At 46.1% G+C, this 24,452-nt stretch overlaps 1 protein-coding gene across 1 annotated transcript in view; it reads right to left on the reverse strand.

The window, feature by feature from the left end:
• Positions 1-10,768: 10,768 nt before the first annotated feature.
• The window catches only part of LOC147709040 (uncharacterized), a 263,194-nt gene continuing 249,510 nt past the window's right edge, over positions 10,769-24,452 (reverse strand). The window contains exon 11 of the mRNA XM_086927643.1: positions 10,769-11,176. Coding sequence (XP_086783769.1) covers positions 11,044-11,176 — 133 coding nt within the window. The 3' untranslated portion in view covers positions 10,769-11,043. The remainder of the gene's footprint in view (positions 11,177-24,452) is intronic.

Consider the following 24,452-nt stretch of genomic DNA (forward strand, 5'->3'; position numbering starts at 1 on the left):
CTCTAGATTATCAGCAGAGACTCCTGAAGAAGGCGGTTTTCTGCCGAAACGCGCGTCGAGTTGCTTCATAATTGTATTTTTATGTTATTTAATTATATGAATGTATTGTTTTCCACTATGTGCATAATTTTTAGGAAATGGATTATATTTTGACACGTATATGTTGTTTTTAATGAATGATATTTTTATTGAGATCATATAGTTTGCCTTCTATATGATTTTTAATCAATACTTATTAAATATTATAGTTATATACAATTTTACTTTTTTTGTCCATTCTTCACACTTACTGATTTTAGTTAATTGGTCATTCAATTTTGCTGATGTCCTAGGTTTTTATCCACATAGGTGTTTACCCTGCCCTAGGAATCTATATTAGTACCCAGGGGGTCCTTGTTTTTCTCACATATGAGATTTAGAACCCCCAGCCATAACAAACAGGAGTAGGCAAGTTGAGCTATGGCAAAAAAGTTACCTATCCAGTCATGTTTTTCTTACTGAATTTTGCTACCTTTATAAATGCTGGATCGCAAAGGAACAGCACTGGACAAGCCACCAACATACAATATATACAAATTCAGAATAAATGCATACATGTGGAACGCATCTCATTTGAAAAAAATGACACAATGTGATGTAGTATTGTTATTTCTATAGAGCTGTACAAATCTACTTGCAGATAATTGGAGTGATGTGCATAGTAATAGGTCTGACATGGGAGCTTGAAAAGAAGCACCTTGGTACAGCGGATCCCATAGATTGAGGTGCCATTACTTTAGACGCAACACACTGCAAATACTAATATGGAGGATGCCACTATATCAAATAAGGTATGTTGAACAGCATTTAGCATTATTTCAGGGTCATTTAGGTAGTGGATGTTGTTCATGTAGTTGAGATCAATGCAGTTACTTATTTTTCTTACTTTTTCGATGTAGTTGTAGAGGAGGTAGTGGTAATGAACCTTGAACTGTAATGCAAGGCCCTGCATTACAAATAATAAGGGTGGAACTGATGGTCTCAGAGGGCGGTTCTGCCGGCTACTTCCTTAGACCACCTTTGGGTTCTGGCACTTACTTGTTTTTATAAATTAAGCTGTATATCACAGCCCCTTTATGCCAAGCCTACCTGTTAGCTATGCATGCACCACTCAAGATTAATTGAAGAAACCACTCAGCGTTAAAAGAATGCCCCTGCTGCCCCTTCATGAAAGGGCCTCTTGCAAATTATGCATGTATAATCTCTTGCAACGTGCACCAATTTGGTAGTTCTAAAAAGATTCAAGCACTCAAAAACTTAGGGAACTATTTAGCCATGTCAAAAGAACAGTCATCATGCAACAGCAACATGGAGGCAGGCTTGTCTAAGTAGCATACAGTAACGTTTATTAGGGAGTTAATACTTGTTTCAATTCAGTAGAAACCCTCAGCACAAGGTTGATGTGTTGAAAGGGAAGCAGGAATGAACTGTAACCATAGGTCTTGTAACTAAAGAAAGTGTCAGAAACCTCACCCAAACCCATACACATTCAGAATCCATGCACTTAGTAGATCTCTGTGGAGATATTTCAGGGTCCTGCTGGTACATTGTATACTTGTAAGATGAAGGCAACACAGAAATCCACGTTCTTTACATATTTATTTTCAAAAAACAAAAGCATAATTATCAACAAGTGTTCTTGGCCAACTAAGAAGTTGGACACAATTTCTCCACATTTTCTTTTACTGTTCCTCTGTTACATTTTCCAACATGGCATAATTAATTGTTTTTTAAAAGGCATATCTTTCATAATGCGTTGATTCCTCTATTTTGAAGATCGGAGCTGTTTTAAAATTCTACAAGATTATTGAAAACCTTCTGGAATTTCTTCAATAAATAATACCCCAGACACAATGTTTTTACTGTTTGTTTTTCTATACTCGATAGTTGCAAAGGTTGACATTCGCTACCAATGAATGCTATCAATGTAGTGGGAAAGTTCTGTATGGGTGCACATCCGAAAAATTGAGAAATATGGAATACATACATTTTTACTACAAAGTTTGGCTACTTGTCTTACCTATATCAAGTATATGAGATCGACCTTCTGCAGTGATAATGTGATAAAGTGAGCATACATGCCAACAGACCCAATTCAAGACTCCCTATTTTTGAAGCCAAAAATAGCTTTATTTTAACTGTCTCCCAGCTAACATTGCCTCTGCTTCATCAGAAATCGATAGGGAAAATACCTCCCCAAGATTTATTTTCTCCAAATCTCACACTTACTGTTCTAAAATGTTGGCATGTATGTGCGAGTGAAAAAATTGCCAGATTGTACCTTCTTGAACTTTTAGGAATTAGTGAAAGAATACAAGGCCTGAAGAACCAAAAGATTATACCAGTTCTGTGACTATGGGAAAATGTGTTAGCACATTTGGGCCATAGTCCTTGTGTTTCAGAAAACAACAGCTGGTGACCCTGAACCAGTTAAAACATGTAATTTCTTGGATGATTTTTAGGTCTTGCCTGGACACAGCATGCACTGTCTCTTCAAGACCTTTTGTTCTCTAGCAATGGTTTAAAAGGCCTCTATTGCTTACCATTGATTGGCACTCTCATTTACTTGCTTCTTATTGGTCAGCTGCTGTAGGCTTTCTTCCTCTTCACGTCTGTCCATTCCCTGGAGTATGGAGGCATAAAATGTGCTCAGACAAACTTCTGTGTTTAGTTATCATGCAGAAATAAATGTTCTATTGCCAAACTTGAGCTGTACAATCGAATATAATCTGTGAGAATGTGCTGCTACATATTTGGGAACCGTGTAGACCAGAACACCCTTTGCAAACCTGTATGCTCATATGGTATCCTTACATTTAGGAGGCTTAGTTGAAAAATCCACCATCACCCATTAATACGTTTGTATCTAAAGTATACAATAGACACTTTGCACGTTGTGGCAAGTCCTCAAAATTTTAATCAAAGCCTACTTGCCTAAATATCCAACTGGCTAGTTTTATTCAACAGCATGATCTCTTAGATCACACCCACTTTGGGTTTAGGTGCTGACATATCACTGAAACCACACTGATAACGGCAACAGAGGAAATCAGATGTATTCAGGATAATGGAGAACGTGCTGCCATAATATAGTGCTAGATCTTTCAGCGGCATTCAACACCGTCACTCATGCTCTTCTGATTGACTGCTGGGCTCATATCGGAATCAGAGGAGTTGCTCTCTCCCTTTTAAGATCTTTTTTGAGTGACCGTGAACAGACAGTGTCTTCAAAAGAGTTTGAATCCAAGTCCTTCTCATTGTCCTGCGGAGTGTCGCAGGGTCCTCATTGAGCCCAACACTATTTAACGTGTTGTTACACCTCTTGCGGATCTGATCAGATTGTTTGGTTTCTCCCTGGTATCATATGCCGATGATACCCAGATCGTGGTGTCTTTCTCTGATACCTCTGATAACACTGTACTTAGACTCCAGGACTCCATGTTGATCCCTGGAGGACTGGATGGAAAAAAATTGTCTTAAACTGAATTCCAGCAAGACAGAGGGCCTCCTTTTCGGCAGGGACATCACCTTTTGGACACCCTCCTGCTGGCCACAAAATCTAGGGCCGCTACCATCTCCTGTTAAAAAGGTCAGAAATCTTGGCATCCTTATGGACAACAAACTTGCCTTTGGTGACCAGGTCAATTACACTATCTCGACCACCTTCTCCACACTTAAGCTAATTGAAAAGATTATTCCATACATTCCACCTTCTCCTTAAATAACAGTAGTAACAGCACTAATACTGACAAAACTAGATTACTGCAACGGGCTGTATATACACTTACAGGTACAGTATCTAAATAAGTTGCAATCCCATCAGAATGCTGCCACTAGGCTTTTGTTAGGAATCCCCATATTCCAATCAGCTAAACCAGCTCTACGGGTGCTTCACTGGCTCCCGGTCAAACAAAGAGTCTATTTCAAAGCCCTATGCATCAACTTTAGGGCTCTGCACGATCTTGGCCCAAATTACCCCAAGGATAAGCTCAAATGGTATCTGACGGAGAGGCCCCTTCTTTCAAGTGCAGCAAAAAACATTATGATCCCTAGGTTCAAGCGTACCTCTTGGAGAAGCAGGAGATGTGTAGCAGGGGCTTCAAAACTTTGGAACTCCCTGCAACTGCATATTAAATCTCAGACAAACTTGCTTTCCTTTCGCAAGTCATTGAAGACATAGCTTTTCACCTATTAACGTAGCTTACACGCTCCAATACTCCGTAGTGCCTTGACGTCTCTGGGCAATTGTTCGTGCTTTACACAATTATTTAACATAACAATCTGTATCCAATAAGAGATAGGTTTTTAAGGTTTCAAAACTATTAATCAGCATAATGATGCCAATTTTGGTGCCAGGTAACTTTAGGGGCAATGATGAGGGTTCGCTGGAAAATACATCTCCCAGATATTGTACCCAAAATAAAAATCAGAGAAAATAACAGTGGATAACGATAGACAACTGAGCAATGTTATCTGCGTTAATTTCAGTAACAAGCATCTTCACCAGCAAGCATGCCTTGCAGTGCAGTGATGTAAGTAAGTCTTGTTCATTTCACGGTGCTATGCAGCTTTCGGAGACGTTAGTAATTTTGTTCCTGTTCAGGCAGCTGAATGTCATCTTTTAACAGGTCCAGTCCCACTCACTGAAAATATCAGGAGAGTGACTCATGTAATTGTGCACAAAAAGCAGTATCCTACCTCCAAAGTCCGTAAGGTTTGCAAGCATGTAAAATTTTGGGGAAATGGCTGCTGTTCACCTAAGTGACATTGTACTGAATATGACAGTAGTTTGCTATATTTGGGTACATCTTTACAGGTATTTAAACAACAGCAATTTCGGCGAAAAACTTATGTTTTTAAACTTAAAGTGCTACTTAGGTAAAAATTCCATCATCACAAGCGCTGGTACAGATGTGAGTGGAATACAGGGCCCAGCCCCCTGAAGCTCAACGCTAAGTTCACAATTGTTAAATTCACACCTCCCCTGAGCAAAAAATTAATGCTATCCCCCATAATCCGCATTGAGCTTTTCCACCCACACCCCGGATTCCCAGCACTAGCTTCATCGTTGTAAAATTCACACCTCCAATGCCCTTATGCAAGATTGATACTACCCTCACCCAACCCCTCCACCACTCTTAGGCAGGACAGGGAGAAGACGTTACCCACTACCATTGCCTTTGGGTTAGGCAAGGCGAGGGTGGTTGTCGCAACTGTATAGGGGTACAATGCATTTCAGAAACACATCTCCCAATTTATATCACTCAAGCACCCTGGCCATGAATCTCTGAATTGCCATGTTGAATGTGTTATGGGCATCTAAACTCTTTCATATGTTTATCAATAAGAATGATTTTCTGATTCCCATACTGTGACCCCCTTCAACACCACTAAGTCCGCCTGGCCTGTATGCATCAGTTCTCCCTCCGCCATTGCTAAGCATCTGGCAAGAATTTTCCCCAGAGTTTTATTTTCTACGTTTATCATTGACAGAGGTCTGTATGACTCGGTGTAAAGCGTTTGTTCCTATCTTATGATGAACTACAATCAGCACTTCCCTGAGCGTTTCCGGCAGCTTTCCCTTCTCTAAAGCTTCATTACGCAAATTTAGCCATGGGGCAGGGGTAGTAAAACCGTATATTCCAAGTAAAGCTGAACAGTGATCAACAGTCCCTGGTGTTTGACCAGTTTCTAGTTGCTAGATGGCCCATTTCTAAAGCATCTATTTCTATTGGACTGTTTAATGTCTCCCTCATCCCCTCTCCTACTTTATGCAACTTTGCTTCAGTTAAGATCTGATCAATTCCTCAATCATCAACCGCTGCAGGTTCAGTGTAAAGGGTAGAACAGAACAGAACCCTTTGAATCTACTATTTATCACATCTTGGTTCATCAGGGTGTCATCTGCATGATCTGGGATTGCCAAATTGCTCTGTTTCTACCCGCTCTCTTTACCAGCCACACCAGTAGATGGCTGTACTTACCCCTTTCTATTGTGTAGCATTTCTATGTATCCTCTATAGTCATGCTTGCCTAACCTAACCCTTGCTTCCTCTAGATCCTCCAACGTCATAGTTGTCTTGTTGATGTTCGCGGTGCCCTCGGCCATCAGATTATTATTTTTGCTGAATTTGGTGCGGCCTAACGCTTACAGCAGTCGACCTCGAAGCTGGGGAACCGGGTTAGAGTCTCTGCAGATACGCTCAACATCCTGTGATTCTGAACAAATCGCTTAATCTCCCCGTGCCTAACAAAATTAATGTGTTCGTCTGTAACGCAGCTGGTGCTTATGTGAAGTGCTCTGATACCTTCGGGTCGAGTTTGTGCTATATAAAATTTTTTACAAAGTACTTATTTTGTTTTTAGAGTTTTCCTTACTCTGTGTATTAGTCACATACATTCCCCTTAACAGTGACCTTAACTGCTTCCCATAGTGTCCAGATGAGCTCACTGAGTTTGTATTATGAGAGAAAAATTATTTTTATAAGGGCTTTGAGTTCCTCCCTGTGTGGGCAGTCGAATATTGCCCTTGGATCCAATTTCAATTGTGGTATTGGTGCTACTTACTTCCCACAAGACCATGTAAGTGAGAAGAAGGTGCATTATCAGATAATGTGAGGTCCAAATGTTCTGGCTTTCGGTATTCCACTAAATGTTCAGGGTATCTAAAGGCAAAATCAATCCTCGAAAATGTGGTAGAGAGTATACAGAATATCCCCGCATCACCCTTTGTTGTGATTGCTATATATCTATTAAATGTACTTAATTCATTACCTCTAAAAGTGCTATAGAGCACCATCCTAATGTTCTATTGGTTGGGTTAGAAATGCCAGTTGCCTATTTACAATATAATTAAATCCCCGGTCAATAATTGTTTGTATTGAATACATAGTGTGAGAAGTGTTGACATTTCTTTGAAAAATGAAGATGTATATGTTTGATGCATATGTGTTCAGAAGGAAAGCGGGCCGTCCACGGGGTGTCCTTGACACCCAAATAAACCTGACATTAGGATCTTTGAAACTTTTTCTGGCTTCACTGGGACACCAGGCACCATCCATATAGCCACTCCTCTTGACTATAATTAAATTCAGCACTCCACAGTGAGCCACCCTCAGTTTTATTTTGAGTTTCTTTTGTTCCGGCGATATTAGATGTCTCTTGCAACACTGCTATTGGAACATGCCTCCTACAGATATATGAGCAAATTCTTTGTCTTTTAACTACTCCATTTATTTCACACACATTCCGATAACTAAGTTGGATCCATTGTGTGTGGCGGTATATTGTTGCTAATCGTTGGTGACTGGATCGACCACCCACTGGCACTGTGTAGATGTGAGTGCCATCTTATTGCTCAAATCTTTTTCTTTCCCTTGTGGGGCCACCCCCAACTCGGCCCCCAAAATTCGTACTATATTACTAAACATAACTGCAATCATTGAATCCCTTCCGGCTGGGATACCAGCTCTTATCTGACCGATTCTTCCCAATTTTCGATCCATTCAGTCGATCTACCCCTCTATGAGCACATCTGTTCTAGATTGCATTCGTGAGACCCCCACCTAGACTTAAAAAATACACATTGTCACATGATGCAGCGGCGAGATCATCATACACTACACATTATTGACTCCCAGGCCTTAGGTCAGCGCTGCGTAGAGAGAGAGGAGCGTGTATGGACCAGCCCCCGATCCTCTGCTTCAGCGCTGCTCTCCCTTGCGGTGCCTTCTCAGATCGTCATGGTTACCATGCACTGCCATTGGTACAGCGTCCTCCACCCTTCCATGGACTGCCAGGACCCAAGCCTCCAGGGGTTCCCTCTCACCCCATGCACCGCTTCTCATTGAGGTGAGGGGGTGTTTCTGTGTATGGTGGAGCTCTGGAGTCACAGCAAAGTGCATCTGTTCAGACGGCCATCTTGGCTCCTACGGGGCCATTTATTTGTAAAACAAATTTAATTCTGAGAAAAACAAATGTTTTCAAACCGAGAAAGCAATTTCTGCAAATATTTCACCATTAACAGGATGGGAATAGAGGGGCAGCGGCACAGAAACATGGATGGGAACAGAGGGACAGGAACAAAAAGGGGGATGAGACAGAGGGACAGGAAGCCAGATAGACAGAAACAGCACAGTGACAGGAAAAGAAAGACATGGACATACTGAGAGGGCTTGAGACATAGGGATGGGGCAGAGCAACAGGCGGAGAGCAACAGGTTGAGTATCAGGGACTAGAGAAAACAAATCGACATAAATAAGGACTAGGACAAACAAACAGAGAGGAACAGTGAAAGTAGGAAACACACAGACATCATTGTATGCCCACACAGCCATTGTCATACATCAGGAGACGTGCCATCAAATGCCCCCCATGAACCCAGCGGCAGTCCACATGCCCAGTCACAACACATCTCCTCATATGACCATAAAATGCCCCCACACACCCCTATCGACTGCCAATATGCCCACTCTCAACACATCCCATCTTTTGACTACATAAACATAAGATGTTCACACTTCCACCATCTTAGGTCCACATGATCACGTACGAGCACAGTCACAATTAAACACCCACACACAGACCATAAGATTATTACCTTTATACATTCACCTTCACAAGCTGACAAACCCACCATCATACAGACGCACACCACCCTACACTGACAAAGCCATTGTATGCCTTACTTCAACACTCCCACCATCATAGGGCCTAACATGAATCATTATATGACCACACACTCACTATCACACACCCATCGACCATCACATTCCTGCACACTGACCATAAACCCATACTGCCACCTTCAAATGCCAACACACCCACATCATGTACGCCCACCATCATTTGACAACACAAACATCATACACCCACACTCCCAGCATCATACAACCGCAATCATATTAGGCTATCCACCCACATCATCCTGTACAAGCACATAGCCACCATTAAACAGTCACACACTGACCATCAGGTAAACACCATCATACAACCCCATACCCATCATCATACTGCTGCACACCCGCCATCCCACACACACAAAGCTATCATCCTACGTCTACACCTACCACAATACGACCACACACTTGTTATATGGCCACACTCTCGCTGTCATACACCCATGCCATCATACATCATTATATGCCCATACGCCCACCATCAACTGCCACAAAACAAACCACATACACCAAGTAATTAAGTAAGTAAAACTTTATTACATTTAATAAAAACCCTAAAATCACAATAAACGCTCATACAGACAGGTTTGACCGTGAGGTTAAAGAGAGCTGTATCTTATTACCAGGGCCGGCCCTCCTGTAACATACTATTGGTGATATTCTGGTGTAATAGTGCATCTTGGTAGGTCTATGTCCTTAAAGTGCAAAGTGCTGACAGTTTCTTTAAGGCTCTGGGGATCTAAAGTGCTGATACTGGAGTGCGTTATTTAAGTCCTGCATCTCTGAAGTGCTAAGTTACACATTTGTTTAAAAGAAACATTCTATTTATTGAGTCTCTGAACTGCAATGGGTTGTCAGATAACTAAATTAAAACCGAACCCTAAATAGGGCTGGGCCAGTCAAACAAACGTAGTAATTCGGATCTCTTAAAACAGCTTATGTAAAGCCCAGTGAATCTAAAGTGTTAAAGGTGGAGTAGGACACATTCAACCCGCAGAGCCTCCCCTGCAGTCTATGATAGGTTACCACCAGAGAAGCCACGCTCTGCATGGTCCATACATTTAATAAGGCGGACTGTCATCGTGGGAAAGTCGCCCCTCAGGCTAAAGATCACTGCTTGCGGCAAGTTCCAATGGCAATTTGTATGTACACAGGTCACAACTAAAATCTGCGTTCAGGTTGGGACAGGTGCAAAGAAAGCGCAGTAAAGTTTCTTGAGGTTGCCCACATAGCCTGTACGTCATTGGGAGAGGGAGCCACCCACTTGGGACATCGGGTATATGAGGAGCAGAAGCGTAATTCCATGAGCCTTAATTTAAAGTAACACCTAAAGGTTTCTGCCAAATAGATTTAATACTGTGGCTGTTTGTAAGAGTTAATCAGCATTCAGATCTGGCTCCTTTTTCTGGCTAACCTACACATCATCTTATGGCCACACACACCCATCATCATACACTCACACATCCACAGCCATACACCCACTGACACCGTACCACACCCATCATTGATTGGCCATGCACCCACCATCATACACCAAAATACCAATGATAAGCTGTCCACACACCCACCATCCTTCAACAACACTACCAACATTATACGGCAACCAAACCACAATCATACATGAGCACACCCACACAACCAACACTGCACACCAACACACCCACCATCAAATGGCCGCACACCAACCTTTACACATACCAAAAAGACACTCGCATACCCACTACCATTCAAGTGTGCCACCATGTCCCCCACACCCACCGTCAATCGCTAAAACAAAATCAAAGGAATGCAATTCTCGAAAAAAAAAAAACAGTTAAAAAAAGTTATGGTTGACTAATACATTGATGACACCACAAAACATAAAAAGGTATGAAACTCAAAAGTTAAGGTGAAAAGCTGAGTGAGTATATTTATGAGTGTGTAAACAGTAGTATGATTAACTAGCTGAAGTGATACTAAACATAAATGGTAATTTCAGAATACTATTTTTTTGGGTGGTATTACTGTGACATCATACTTGATCTCATAGAATAGCATCAACTGAAGACCGGTGTTATTTTATCCATTTTATTGACAGTTGAGAGCATCTGATATAAGTAAGCATCGAATACAAGAAAGCATATTTAAAATCTACAGCTGATTTTATCACAGTATTGATTATGCACCTGTTTAACACCTACCCGCGTCCTGGTATGATTTACTGTACACTGATTATTCATTGATCATCAACTGCTGTACTTGGATAGCTGCACAGTCAATCCCAGAGAGTTCAGATTGTACAACAAGCCATACGATAACATGTAGATCCATCTCTCCAACGCTTCCTTCATTCACCATCTTCATAGATGACCCCACACTTCTTCAGGGCCCTCTTCACATGCGGCACTGCCTCCTCCAAAAACCACCTCCGAGCGTACATGATCTCCATCACATCCAGCAGGAGGTTGCGCTCTCTCTTCCTAAACACAGAGATTCAAGATTCACACGTTTGCGCTAGTTACTTTATGGAAAAAACATCTTCAAATTCAGAAAATGCCACAGAATAAAGGGGTAAACCAAATCAATCGAATATCACATGAAGGAAAGTTAAATTAATTGGTATGTTCTGCCATTTTAGGTCTGGGTTTGAAAGAGCGTTAACTCCCTCTCCACAGCTTTTCTGTCATTGGTCGCTTGGATTGTCATTCACATGACAGCTCTACGGAATGGGGCAGCCCATGCTTGTTTGTAGTGCGACCCACATTTTGAATCAGTCCGCATGACACCCATTTGATGACTGGAGTGTCAGTCATCACTAGTGACTGCATTTAGCCCCTCTACTTCTCTGTCCTCTGAGGGGAGGGTGGAGCAATGAGAGGCAACGCGTACACTTCTTTACACTGTTGACAAGGTTACCCTGTTGTAGGGATGAGGGCACAGCTCTTACTAAAACACTAACCCCGCCCCCCCTCCCCCCCTCATCAGCACTCTCTCAATTCTCCCTCTGACACAACTGGCTGGGGAGAATTTATCTGCCATTACTGGTGCAGTACAGGCGCAGACAATGCTTGTTTCTGTAACATTTATTAGGCACAGGACATCTGAAGTACAAGCTTGTTTCACAAATTCAGCAGCGTCTGCTGAGCCAGCTTATCTAACACATATAACAGGTTCAGTACATGCATTTAATTAAACCATCGTCCTTATCTCCTTATCATTCCTACAATCCACAAACTGAGTACTATACCAGACTCCCTAACACTATTCCACTGCACTGCTCAATCCTCCTCATCCTCTGTCAATCACGGCCAAGATGTTTTACGGACTAAACTACATTATCGTGTTAAAGAAACCTCAATCAGTGCTTCCAATCCATGCAAGGATGTTGGGACATCCACCACAATGCCCAACACATGCCTACACAGCACACATTGTGCACCAACCGTTGTGTGTTTAGAGATACACAAACTGACTTGGCAGAAAATGATCTTCATGTGTTGCTGTTTTCTCTTCCTATTGCAGCACACACATGTAGCCTTTGACCTTGCTCTGTGCGGGATTCCCATCTCATATGTCACTTACAAATTGTGGGTCCGAAAGTAAGCCAACATATAATACATTACATTTCTGAAAATGAAGCACTCAAACGGCGAGTACTGGTTTCGCATTTTTTCTCATACTGGCAGGTCATGCCCTTTCCTGGTAATAAGTGCAAGCACTATTACGTTTTGTTTAACTGGGGGATTTATACGCCATGCTGGATCGACGGCATGAAATTATGCAGTATGGTTATTATCCCTACACTACTCCGCATTCCCGGATTCTCGTGTCCTAGGGTGAGCGTGGGAAATGTGAGTTGTGGAAGGTCCTTTGCTTCGCCTTCTTAATTATATTTCTATTGATGTGTCCCAATACACACAGAAGAAAAAACTCTTCAGGAAAATACAATTATTCCATTGATCAAGTCAGCACTGCCATTGCAGCAGTAACTCCAGAGGCAAACAGTTTAGCGAAACTACATTTGCATATTTTGAAAATTGGCAAGGTGCATCAGCCCTTGTAATCTCGTACTAGATACATTTCTTACCGCTGCATTGCCCAGTTACAAATCTGCCTCCCTTGTTCCTTCCATTTAGTAATTGAAAAATCTCCATTGTATTAGCAGCCTGCTCCTAGCCTATCAAAGTCTAGGCATAAAGTTGCACAATGTAGAACAAGCAATACTGGGCATTAACCTCCCAGGATCCTCCTTGTATCGTGTGCAGAAGGCGAAAGCTGCTTTGGGCCCTTTCATTGATGTGCCTACTAAGCTCAAACATTATGGGCTCCCGAGAGAAATCTGGGTCAGCCCTTCAGTCCAGGCACCAGGGCTAAGTGGTTGCACAGTGGCCTGTAGGCCACCGACGCAGAACACTCATCCATTACACAACCGTAGGGCGCACATGTAGATTTCCAAGACATCTACTAAACGAACTTATAGAGCACGAGCAGTTACAGAAAGGGTGTCCTGGCGTTTGTATGCTTGGCAAGAGTATTACAAAGGCCACAATACTTCATTTAAAGACCAAGTCTTACGAGTTTTACGTAAGTCCAGGTGATGGCAAATTAGCCAAATGGATAGCAGTAGCAAATTCCAGGGCTTGGGTGCCAGATAAAATAAGTCACAAGCAGCCAATTTTTGGTAGTGAATCCGCAGACCTGTGAGTGGGAGGTTTGAAGATTTCTGGATGGCTTGTAGAGGGGGAGTTTGGCAGGAATATAGGCTAGACCGGTCCTATGGATTGCACATTTCAGGACTGGTAGCCAATGAAGAGAAATGCTAAAGCAGAGATATGGACTTTCTGGAAAAGGCAGAATATCAGACGAATAGCAGCATTTTAAATATGGTTTAGACAGAACAGTGATTCATGAGGGAGACCCAGATAGAGTGCGCTGCAGTAGTCGAGTCTGTGGCTTGTGCAACCAGGACATGTGCTGTGGGTGATAAGAAGGGAATGATTTTTGGAGGCACACAAAGCTTGGCAGAAGCAGCCAGAAGAAAGTTTGCTGACTTGGGTAGATAGAGTAGGATTATGACCAAGCTAGAACTTCAGGTTTTTTACGTTAGATACTGGAACAGAGGAAGGATGCAGCTCAGCCGGCCACCAGTCAAGAGACAAGGGTGACATCAGCTTTCCCAAAATAAGGATTCCTATTTTATCAGTACTCATTTTCAAGAAATTATTGTTCAACCACCTGACAACTGTTAGAAGACAGTTTTGAAAGCTAGTGTGAGTATTAGCATTGGTGTCAAAGATATTAAAAATTATTTGTGTATGTTGCATAAGATAGATGGTAGGAATAGAGAAGTCTGGCTATTGGACGAACGTGTGTATTAAAAAAGAGTAGTGCTAAGGGAGGGCTCTTGTGGAAACCCAGGTGTAACTTGTGAAACTCAGATCGAAAAGATGGGAGGTGTATAGCCTGTGATCGATCCTGCGAGAATGGGAAAATCAAGTCATGAGTCTTACCCCTTGCACCGACCAGAACAGGAATACTAAAAGTATTTTACACTGTACAGCGATAAAGGCCACGGAGGTCAATAGGGCCAGGCCACTGCTGGAATACAGATGTCCTCCAGTACTGAGACAAGTGCAGTCAGTGCTGCGGTGATTAGGACACCTTCACTCTGCTGAATTGAAAACTTCCTTATGTTCCAAGAATGTAGAAAATTGAGTGTTGACTTCCCTTTCCAAAATCTTGATTGCCATAACAAATAGCAAGATAGGCCTGTAGTAAATGCAACAAGACTATTTCCAAGCGTCTGATCTTGACTTCGCAGACAGATTGATTGCGTGGATTAGTAAGAGGAGTGGCAGTGTAAGTAAAAAGATAGTGAATGATATATGGAGGCAAGCCCAAGCATATGGAGTGGGCAAGATGGATAAGCTGGACCTCTCACACCTGGGAAAATTAGACTGGAGAGTGGTCCCTAGGCCATCAGAGTGGACTGTGTTGGCGCCATGATGAGGTCAGACAGGATAAGATCTCAGCACTGGCTTTTATCTTGTTGTGGGAAAAGATGGATAGGTCGTTTGATAATCCTGACGTTTGGGCACGAATTATTCCACGTCCAATTACTGTCTGCGTCTTACAGTCCTGTTTATCGAGCTTGGGGTGTCGGGAAACGAGGGGTACCAAGGTTTGGCCAGTGATAGCGATAAAGTTTGCTTGGGGCAACCTGGTCAATGGCAGCTAGGAGCCGTAGAACGTAATTGTCACCCATCATTTCAGTCGAGATGTCCGAGAAGAGAGGAGTTATGAAAAAGCTGCAGGTATTACTATGAGTGACTTTATGCCATGGTGGCTTTTTTGACAGCACCCTGCTACTTTGTTACCTCGTCAAAGAGCAATATCTTCAATTCCTGAATATTTAGCAAGAAAAATCAATATAAATACATGCACGCGGATGTAATGCAATGGCTGTTTATTTCATCTGTTACAATCACATCCAAAAGCTCTGAGGCAACATCTCCATCCTGGTAAGGTCATTAATATTTTAGGGGAACAGTGAGAAAAGTTGCCACCAAAGTCTTAGGAGCAGCAGAGGCAGTGTCATACCCGTCCACAAAATTTGAAGATGACAGGATATGACCCTTGACCTTACTGACATAACACTATAGTAATATGCTCAGTAAAATGCACATATGTCAGCACAGCTGTATAGGTGACTTGATGCATCTCTTACAAATGACAGCTCATCATGTACAAAGCCTCTTTAATGAAAAAATACCCTTATGATGGCCTTTGCACGCACACCTTGGCAAGTCGGCTGTTCAAATGTGCAAAACCTAAATGTATTGCTATTGCATGCCTACCTCTCTGGCTAACTGAATGCCTTATGAGCAAGACCAGCTGTGAGTTGAAATGGCCCCTAGAAAGCTAACTGGTACAATACCGCATTGTTTAATTTCAACCGGCCAAACATACATAGACATATGACCCCACACCACTTGATGGGGTTAAACTCCAGTTCAATGCCCAAGGGCGTCAAATAGGGTTATCCAAAGGAAGCAAATGCTCCTGGCTCTCCCTTTGTGCGGCATCTCCATTGCTACCCTAGTCTCAGAGGTGTTAGACCTGTCTGGCTTTTTGCGTAGTCCCTCCAATTTATTATTTATTTTGTCCCCTTTTTGCCCCTCATACCTTTATTAATTTTTGTGTCCACTAGCTTTTTCTAGGTGTTGGTCAAGGGGATAGGTGTTCTTTTCCCCCCTCATAGTTTTTCACCTCAGGCCTAGAGGCCTGTTCTGACAGGAATATAGTTGGAGACACAAAATGGTGGCTACCAACTGCCCTAACTGCCAAACCCAGAACCAGTCCCATAGGGTAAAATAGGGCGTTCCAGAACCTTCTGGTCCCTTCTGGACTCCTGAGGGTCAGCCTATAAAAGGCGGAATGCTGGACAGCCATTTTGTCTTACTGGAGAGAGTCTGCTGGAGGACAGGCTGTAGTTGAAGGTGGGGGTAGGATAGTCAGAGGGTTGACCTATTGATTCACCACCCTTCCTCCCTTGGGCTATCTGACCTGACCCTGCTGATTTGGATGGCTGGAGACCCTGGGCGCCTGACCAACCCCTAGTCTAGGAATACCGGGGTGTGAGAAGGAGAAGGAGACTGCAGTGCTGCGGAGCGCAGTCCTCTGCCCAGTAGAGAGACTTGTGAGAGGCTTTTACTGAACAAGTGCTGAGAAGGAATAGGGCTAACCTTGTGGCCCCCCTTTGTTCAGTTATCAACTAAATCCTGCCCTGGTTGCAGTGACTTTCCCCTAGTTTCAAAATCCCACAGAGTGTCATCTCTCACCTGCTGTGGACGACCCCTGACTGTGGAGAGGAGCCAACCTTAGGAGGGGTGGAAGCAGAGTGAGACTGAGCAGATTGACCCCCAAGCCAGCGCCTGGTGAGCAGCGCAGGATTAGCGCTGAGGTCGCTGGTAGTGTGAGGAGGGAAGAGAGGTAGCGAGGCGGTCGCAGGAGCAGCCCTGTGGTGTTTTCCCCGGTCCCGGAGTGTGAGGAGAGAGAGGGGAGGCGCCGACGCGAGTGCGCGATCTCCAGTGTGGAGACACTGCTCTTTCGCGCATGCCCCGTTGAACCGCCGGGCTCTGTGAGGCGGAGCCGGCTGAGAACAGCGGAAGCGGCGCTCTCCTGCGCAGGACAGCCTCGGCGGTGCCTGGCGGTAATTGTGTGGCCTGAAGCTGAGGAGCCGGCAGCGGTTTCGTCCGGTGTCTAAAGGGGGAATTGGTATCCCCGTTTTTCCCCGCGCCAGCACCGAGTGAGCAGCTGGCTGGGCGGGAAGTAGCGGACTCGGCAGTTGAAACTTCTGTGGAGCCTCAGATTAACAGCGACACGTGGAGACTTGGGAAGCACCGTCTCCACGTTACAGTAAGGAGAGGGGTCCTTAAGAGCTCTGACAAAGAAGGGGGAAAGTGGAACTAGAGCTGGCAAAGAAGTAACTTATACACTGATCATTTTCCCTCAGCTGTGTATAGGAGGTGGGGAGTAGCTTGAGGACACAAGCTGTGAAAATAGTGCTGAAGGTGCCTGCTGTCTAAGTAGAGGTATCAGTTCCTCATAGAGGCTGTGGGTGCCTATGTAAGATCTTGTGTATTTAAACCCTCTCAGTGACTGTTTACCTGTTGTTGGGGATTATAGGTGCTGTGGGAGAAAAGTTTAGGGCACCTCATTGAAGTCAAATCTGATCAATTCTGGAGACTTATTAAACGTACTATTGATGTTGATTAATGTTATAATTTAGCATTTCTGAAGGTATTACTACTGACTTCCTGACAACTGCATGTACTGAGCTGTAGTTTTTCCAAAGACATAAGAGTAATGCTATTCCTCCTGACAGAATGTATAATACTAAACTGTGAATACTAAGAATAAGAGAACAGATAATATTTTTATAAAGCAGCTCATATTTTTCCATACTTTGGTGTAGTGTCCTTTTTGTGTGTTATTGCGTGGATTTACTGCTGGGTGGTTTGCAACCTTCGCACATGTGCCTCTAGTATTTGTGTCTTACCCTAGGCCAGGCTACCCTAGGTGACCTGACATTCCAGGTTCCAACAAATTGGTGTCCAGCGGTGGGATACTGACTGTGGTTGCAGCTACTCAGTAGTAATTAAACGTAATACACTAAGCCTGCACCAGGAGTTTTCTCCTAGCGGCCCTCCTGATTTGTCTTTTTGTTTTTCCAAATTTGTTCCTGGTGGTGGGTGGAGGTTATCCTCAGATCACACTTCTTAGTTCTCTCCTGAGTGCTCATTTAATCCCATATTTGAAAAATGGAATTAAACCTTTCAAGAACTAGAGTCCTACACTGTGACCCAACTTAAAGAGTGGTGTCAACGAAAGGGGGTATTCTTCAAAAAAGGTGCCAAGAAAGGCGAGTTACTGACAAGCATAAGGGCATGGGTGGAAGCTCATATAGGGGAGGAACAGGACACAGAAGAGAGTGATAGGGACACTGTCCTTGAGACTGCAATGCTGTACCAAGCTGAAAGGGGGAATCTGCTGACAGGTCCCAGGACACTTACAAGGGAGGGCAGCAGCGTTTCGGTGAGGACTTTAACTGACGCCGAGTTGGAAGACAGGAGGGAGGAGAGGAGACTGAAATTGGATTTAGCTAGAATGGAGATGGAGAGGGAGGATAGGAGGTTGGCCCACGAACGAACCATAAAGGAGCTAGACCTTCAAGCCTTAACCCTAAGGTCTCCTAATCCAAACAATGGTGGCAGCGAAAACAAAGTAAATACCAGGGAACCCAGACCCTATCTACCCAAGGATGTTATTGCTAGTTACACCACAGGCGATGACATTGCCAAATGGTTAGCCGCATATGAAGTCTCTTTAAGGGCTTACGGGATCTCAGAAACTCACTGGGGGGGGTGGGCTGTATAGGTATATGCCACCTGCTGGCAGGGATACCTTGTTGGCTCTGGAGCAGGATGAGCAAACCCACTACCCTACAATGAAAGTGGCACTGGTCAAAAAGGTTGGACTTACCCCTGAAAAATACAGACAAAGATTTAGGGAAAGTCACAAACTGAGTACCCAGAATTGGGTGGATTTCTTAGATTACGCCAAGAAAGCCTTGGAGGGTTGGGTCAAGGGCAGTGAGGTGAAGGATTATGAGGGGCTGTATGATCTATTTTTGAAAGAGCACCTCCTCGAGAAATGTTTTCCCGAGCTGCGCCAACACCTGGTGGACAGCAAGCTGACCAATCCCCGGAAGCTTGCAGAGGAGGCGGACATCTGGGCAAGTACCCGGGTGTCCTCAAAGGGGACTGGAGGGGATTCCCAAAAGGCCGGACAGGGCACCCCCCAGAAGAAGGAGGGGGGAGATAAAAAGAGGGAGTCTCTAAAGGTCCCCAAAACAATTTCCAAAGGAAGGGAACAGGTTTCACCCCTAAGGCAAACCCGCCCAGAAACCCTAATCCTGGCCAAAGCCAGCAGCCAAGGGTTCTCCACTGTTTTGAGTGTGGTGGTGTTGGACATTATAAGGGAGATGTCAGATGCCCAAAGAGACCACCCCCTCCCACCGGAGGAAAACCACCGGGAGTAGCTAGTGTAGCGCTCGGGGAGGAGTTGCCCTTAGGTAAGGGGGGTGAGTGGGCGGGTGTCACCTTAGTGTCCCTGGGAGAGCGGGAGATGGTTCCAAAGATCCAGGTGCCCCCAAATACTACAAAGTATGGGCAATGGGTCACCATCAATGGCCAGAGAGGGGAGGCTCTGAGAGATACAGGAGCCAGTATGACTATGGTGAGAAGTCAACTGGTGTCTCCAGAGCAGGTGGTTCCCAATGTACTCCACCCCGCCGCGATGGCTGACGGCAGAATGGGCCACTATCCAGTGGCTGAGGTTCCCTTTGAGTGGGAGGGGGTTGCAGGTTCACTTCGAGTTGCCGTAAGCCCTGCCGTGCCAGTTGATTGTCTGCTGGGGAATGACATGGAGCACAACACTTGGAGAGAGGTGGAATACCGGACGCACTCTGCGATGCTGGGTACACCTGACTGGGCCTGTGCGAGCACACGGTCTGCGACTGCCCGGAGAGGGAGTTCGCCTGGGTTGGAGCCTGGAACAATGGCCCAACCCGCTGCCAAAAAGGGACAGACCCGGAGACAGGAAGAGCCTGCTTCGGCTTCCACACCCCATGTGACAGATCGGCCACCTGCGGTGGTGGACCAGGAGTCCGTGGAGGGGGAAGTAGACTCTCAGGAGGATTTACCCATCCCTGCTGAGTGGCATGTGGAGGGAGGTCCTACCAGAGAGGAATTCTGTAAGGGGCAGAGGGAGTGCCCTTCCCTTGAGGGACTGAGGCGACAGGCTGAAGCCTAGGCAGCAGATGATGTTACGGGACACTACCATATTTACTGGGAGGATGGACTCCTCTACAGTGAACCCAAGGTACCCTTACCTGGTTCATCAAGGGCCTTGTTAGTCCCGCAACAATACTGAGCCTTTCTGCTGGAATTGGCTCATGCTATACCCTTGGCAGGACACTTAGGCCAGGACAAGACCTTTGCTCGGCTTGTCCTCCACTTTTACTGGCCTCAAATGAAAGTGGCGTCCAACACTTACTGTCGGACATGTGTATCCTGCCAGGCCAGTGGGAAAACAGGGGTGAAGCTGAAGGCTCCCCTGGAACCACTTCCAGTCGTTAGCACACCCTTTGAGAGGGTGGGCATCGACATTGTAGGGCCTTTAGATCCACCAACAACAGCTGGTCACAGGTTCATCCTGGTTCTGGTAGACCATGCCACACGGTACCCAGAGGCAATTCCTCTGAGGACAGTCACTGCACCTGTGGTGGCTAGAGCCCTAATGGGGATCTTTACCCGAGTGGGATTCCCCAAGGAAGTTGTGTCTGACAGGGGGACCAACTTCATGTCAGCTTACATGCGGGCGATGTGGAAGGAGTGTGGAGTAACCTACCGGTTCACCACTCCTTATCACCCCCAGTCGAATGGACTGGTTGAGAGGTTCAATAAGACCTTGAAGGGCATGATCAGAAGTCTGCCCGAAAGCCTGCGGAGGAAATGGGACGTCCTCCTACCCTGTTTGCTCTTTTCTTACAGGGAAGTGCCACAGAAGGGAGTGGGCTTCAGCCCCTTCGAACTTCTGTATGGGCACCCTGTACGCGGTCCTCTCAGCCTGGTGAAGGATAGTTGGGAGAAGTCTCCCAGGAAACTCCCCAGGATGTGGTGAGCTATATGCTGGCCTTCAGGAGCCAAATGGCAAAGTTGTGGAAGCAGGCTTCTGACAACTTGGAGGCCAGCCAGGAAGTCATGAAAGAGTGGTATGACCACAATGCTCACCAGGTGGAATTGGAGCCTGGCCAGAAAGTGTGGGTGATGGAGCCTGGAGAGCTTAGTGCCCTTCAGGATCGCTGGACAGGCCCATTTGAAGTGTTGGAGAAGAAGGGTAAGGCCACATACCTGGTGGACCTTAAGACCCCTCGACAGCCCCTACGGGTGCTGCATGCCAATCGACTCAAACCCCACCATGAGAGGCCCGAGGTCATGTTGATGATGGTGACTGATGGGGAAGAGGAAGCGGAAAGCGAACCTCTCCCGGACTTGTTCTCGTCTCAAGAGAAGGATGGGTCAGTGGAGGGAGTGATTCTCTCTCCCACTCTAACTCCTGAGCAGCGGGAGGACTGCCGCCAGATACTGGAGCAGTACTCTAGGTTGTTCTCCCTTGTCCCGGGAAGGACTCACCTGTGTACCCATGATGTGGACACAGGGGACAGCCCACCAGTGAAGTCAAAGACCTACCGGCTGTCCGACAAGGTGAAGGCTAGCATCCATGGAGAGATTGCCAAGATGCTAGAGCTGGGAGTTATCGAACCTTCCAACAGTCCTTGGTCCAGTCCGGTGGTGCTCGTGCCAAAAGCCGCGCCACCAGGCACCACACCAGAACTGAGGTTCTGTGTGGATTACCGGGGACTGAACTCAGTGACAAAGACTGAAGCTCATCCGATCCCTAGGGCGGATGAATTAATTGACCGGTTGGGAGCTGCCCAATACCTAAGTACCTTTGACCTCACTTCGGGGTACTGGCAGATCTCCTTGACAGATGGAGCAAAGGAAAGGTCAGCCTTATCCACGCCTGAGGGACACTTCCAATTTTGCGTGATGCCCTTTGGGCTCAAAAATGCCCCCGCCACATTTCAGCGGCTGGTGAACCAGATCCTCTCTGGAATGGAGAGTTTCTCTGCTGCTTACCTTGATGACATTGCTGTCTTCAGTAGCAGTTGGGAGGACCATTTGCAAGCCGTTCTCCAGGCCCTGAAACAAGCTGGATTGACAATCAAGGCCAGCAAATGCCAGATTGGGCAGGGGATCGGTTGTGTACCTTGGACACTTGGTGGGTAGGGGGACAGTGCAGCCCCTGCAGGCGAAGATTGAGGCAATCATGGCCCGGGAACCTCCCAAGACACAGACTGAGGTCCGAGCTTTCCTGGGCCTCACAGGCTACTACCGTCGCCTTGTGAAGGGGTATGGCACTATTGTAGCGCCTCTCACAGAGCTCACCTCTAAGAAACAACCTCGACGGGTAGTTTGGACGGGAGCTTGTCAGCAAGCTTTTGAGAAACTAAAGCAGGCAATGTGTGCAGCACCGGTCCTGAGGGCCCCAGACTTCTCCAAGGAGTTCATTGTCCAGACAGATGCATCAGAACATGGCATTGGGGCAGTGTTATCGCAACTAAATGAAGAGGGCCTGGATCAGCCTGTGGTTTTCTGCTTCCCCGGGAACAGAAGTGGAGTGCAATTGAGAGGGAAGCTTTTGCGGTGGTGTGGGCTCTGAAGAAGCTGCGGCCATACCTCTTTGGCTCGCACTTCCTGGTTCAGACTGACCACCGACCCCTTCGTTGGCTGATGCAAAAGAAGGGGGAAAATCCCAAGCTGTTGAGGTGGTCCATCTCCCTACAGGGAATGGACTTCCGGGTGGAACATCGGCCTGGAGTGGACCACGCCAATGCAGACGGTCTCTCCAGGTATTTCCGCCTTAGTGATGAGGACTCCCAAGGGGTTGGGTAGTTCTCCCCACTTTCAGCTGGGGGGGACGCGTGTTAGACCTGTCAGGCTTTTTGCGTAGTCCCTCCAATTTATTATTTATTTTGTCCCCTTTTTGCCCCTCATACCTTTATTAATTTTTGTGTCCACTAGCTTTTTCTAGGTGTTGGTCAAGGGGATAGGTGTTCTTTTCCCCCCTCATAGTTTTTCACCTCAGGCCTAGAGGCCTGTTCTGACAGGAATATAGTTGGAGACACAAAATGGTGGCTACCAACTGCCCTAACTGCCAAACCCAGAACCAGTCCCATAGGGTAAAATAGGGCGTTCCAGAACCTTCTGGTCCCTTCTGGACTCCTGAGGGTCAGCCTATAAAAGGCGGAATGCTGGACAGCCATTTTGTCTTACTGGAGAGAGTCTGCTGGAGGACAGGCTGTAGTTGAAGGTGGGGGTAGGATAGTCAGAGGGTTGACCTATTGATTCACCACCCTTCCTCCCTTGGGCTATCTGACCTGACCCTGCTGATTTGGATGGCTGGAGACCCTGGGCGCCTGACCAACCCCTAGTCTAGGAATACCGGGGTGTGAGAAGGAGACTGCAGTGCTGCGGAGCGCAGTCCTCTGCCCAGTAGAGAGACTTGTGAGAGGCTTTTACTGAACAAGTGCTGAGACGGAATAGGGCTAACCTTGTGGCCCCCCTTTGTTCAGTTATCAACTAAATCCTGCCCTGGTTGCAGTGACTTTCCCCTAGTTTCAAAATCCCACAGAGTGTCATCTCTCACCTGCTGTGGACGACCCCTGACTGTGGAGAGGAGCCAACCTTAGGAGGGGCGGAAGCAGAGTGAGACTGAGCAGATTGACCCCCAAGCCAGCGCCTGGTGAGCAGCGCAGGATTAGCGCTGAGGTCGCTGGTAGTGTGAGGAGGGAAGAGAGGTAGCGAGGCGGTCGCTGGTCGCAGGAGCAGCCCTGTGGTGTTTTCCCCGGTCCCGGAGTGTGAGGAGAGAGAGGGGAGGCGCCGACGCGAGTGCGCGATCTCCAGTGTGGAGACACTGCTCTTTCGCGCATGCCCCGTTGAACCGCCGGGCTCTGTGAGGCGGAGCCGGCTGAGAACTAGAAGCGGAAGCGGCGCTCTCCTGCGCAGGACAGCCTCGGCGGTGCCTGGCGGTAATTGTGTGGCCTGAAGCTGAGAAGCCGGCAGCGGTTTCGTCCGGTGTCTAAAGGGGGAATTGGTATCCCCGTTTTTCCCCGCGCCAGCACCGAGTGAGCAGCTGGCTGGGCGGGAAGTAGCGGACTCGGCAGTTGAGACTTCTGTGGAGCCTCAGATTAACAGCGACACGTGGAGACTTGGGAAGCACCGTCTCCACGTTACAGTAAGGAGAGGGGTCCTTAAGAGCTCTGACAAAGAAGGGGGAAAGTGGAACTAGAGCTGGCAAAGAAGTAACTTATACACTGATCATTTTCCCTCAGCTGTGTATAGGAGGTGGGGAGTAGCTTGAGGACACAAGCTGTGAAAATAGTGCTGAAGGTGCCTGCTGTCTAAGTAGAGGTATCAGTTCCTCATAGAGGCTGTGGGTGCCTATGTAAGATCTTGTGTATTTAAACCCTCTCAGTGACTGTTTACCTGTTGTTGGGGATTATAGGTGCTGTGGGAGAAAAGTTTAGGGCACCTCATTGAAGTCAAATCTGATCAATTCTGGAGACTT

This window comes from Lissotriton vulgaris, chromosome 6, assembly GCF_964263255.1.
Source record: "Lissotriton vulgaris chromosome 6, aLisVul1.2, whole genome shotgun sequence".
Taxonomy (NCBI): Eukaryota; Metazoa; Chordata; class Amphibia; order Caudata; family Salamandridae; genus Lissotriton; species Lissotriton vulgaris.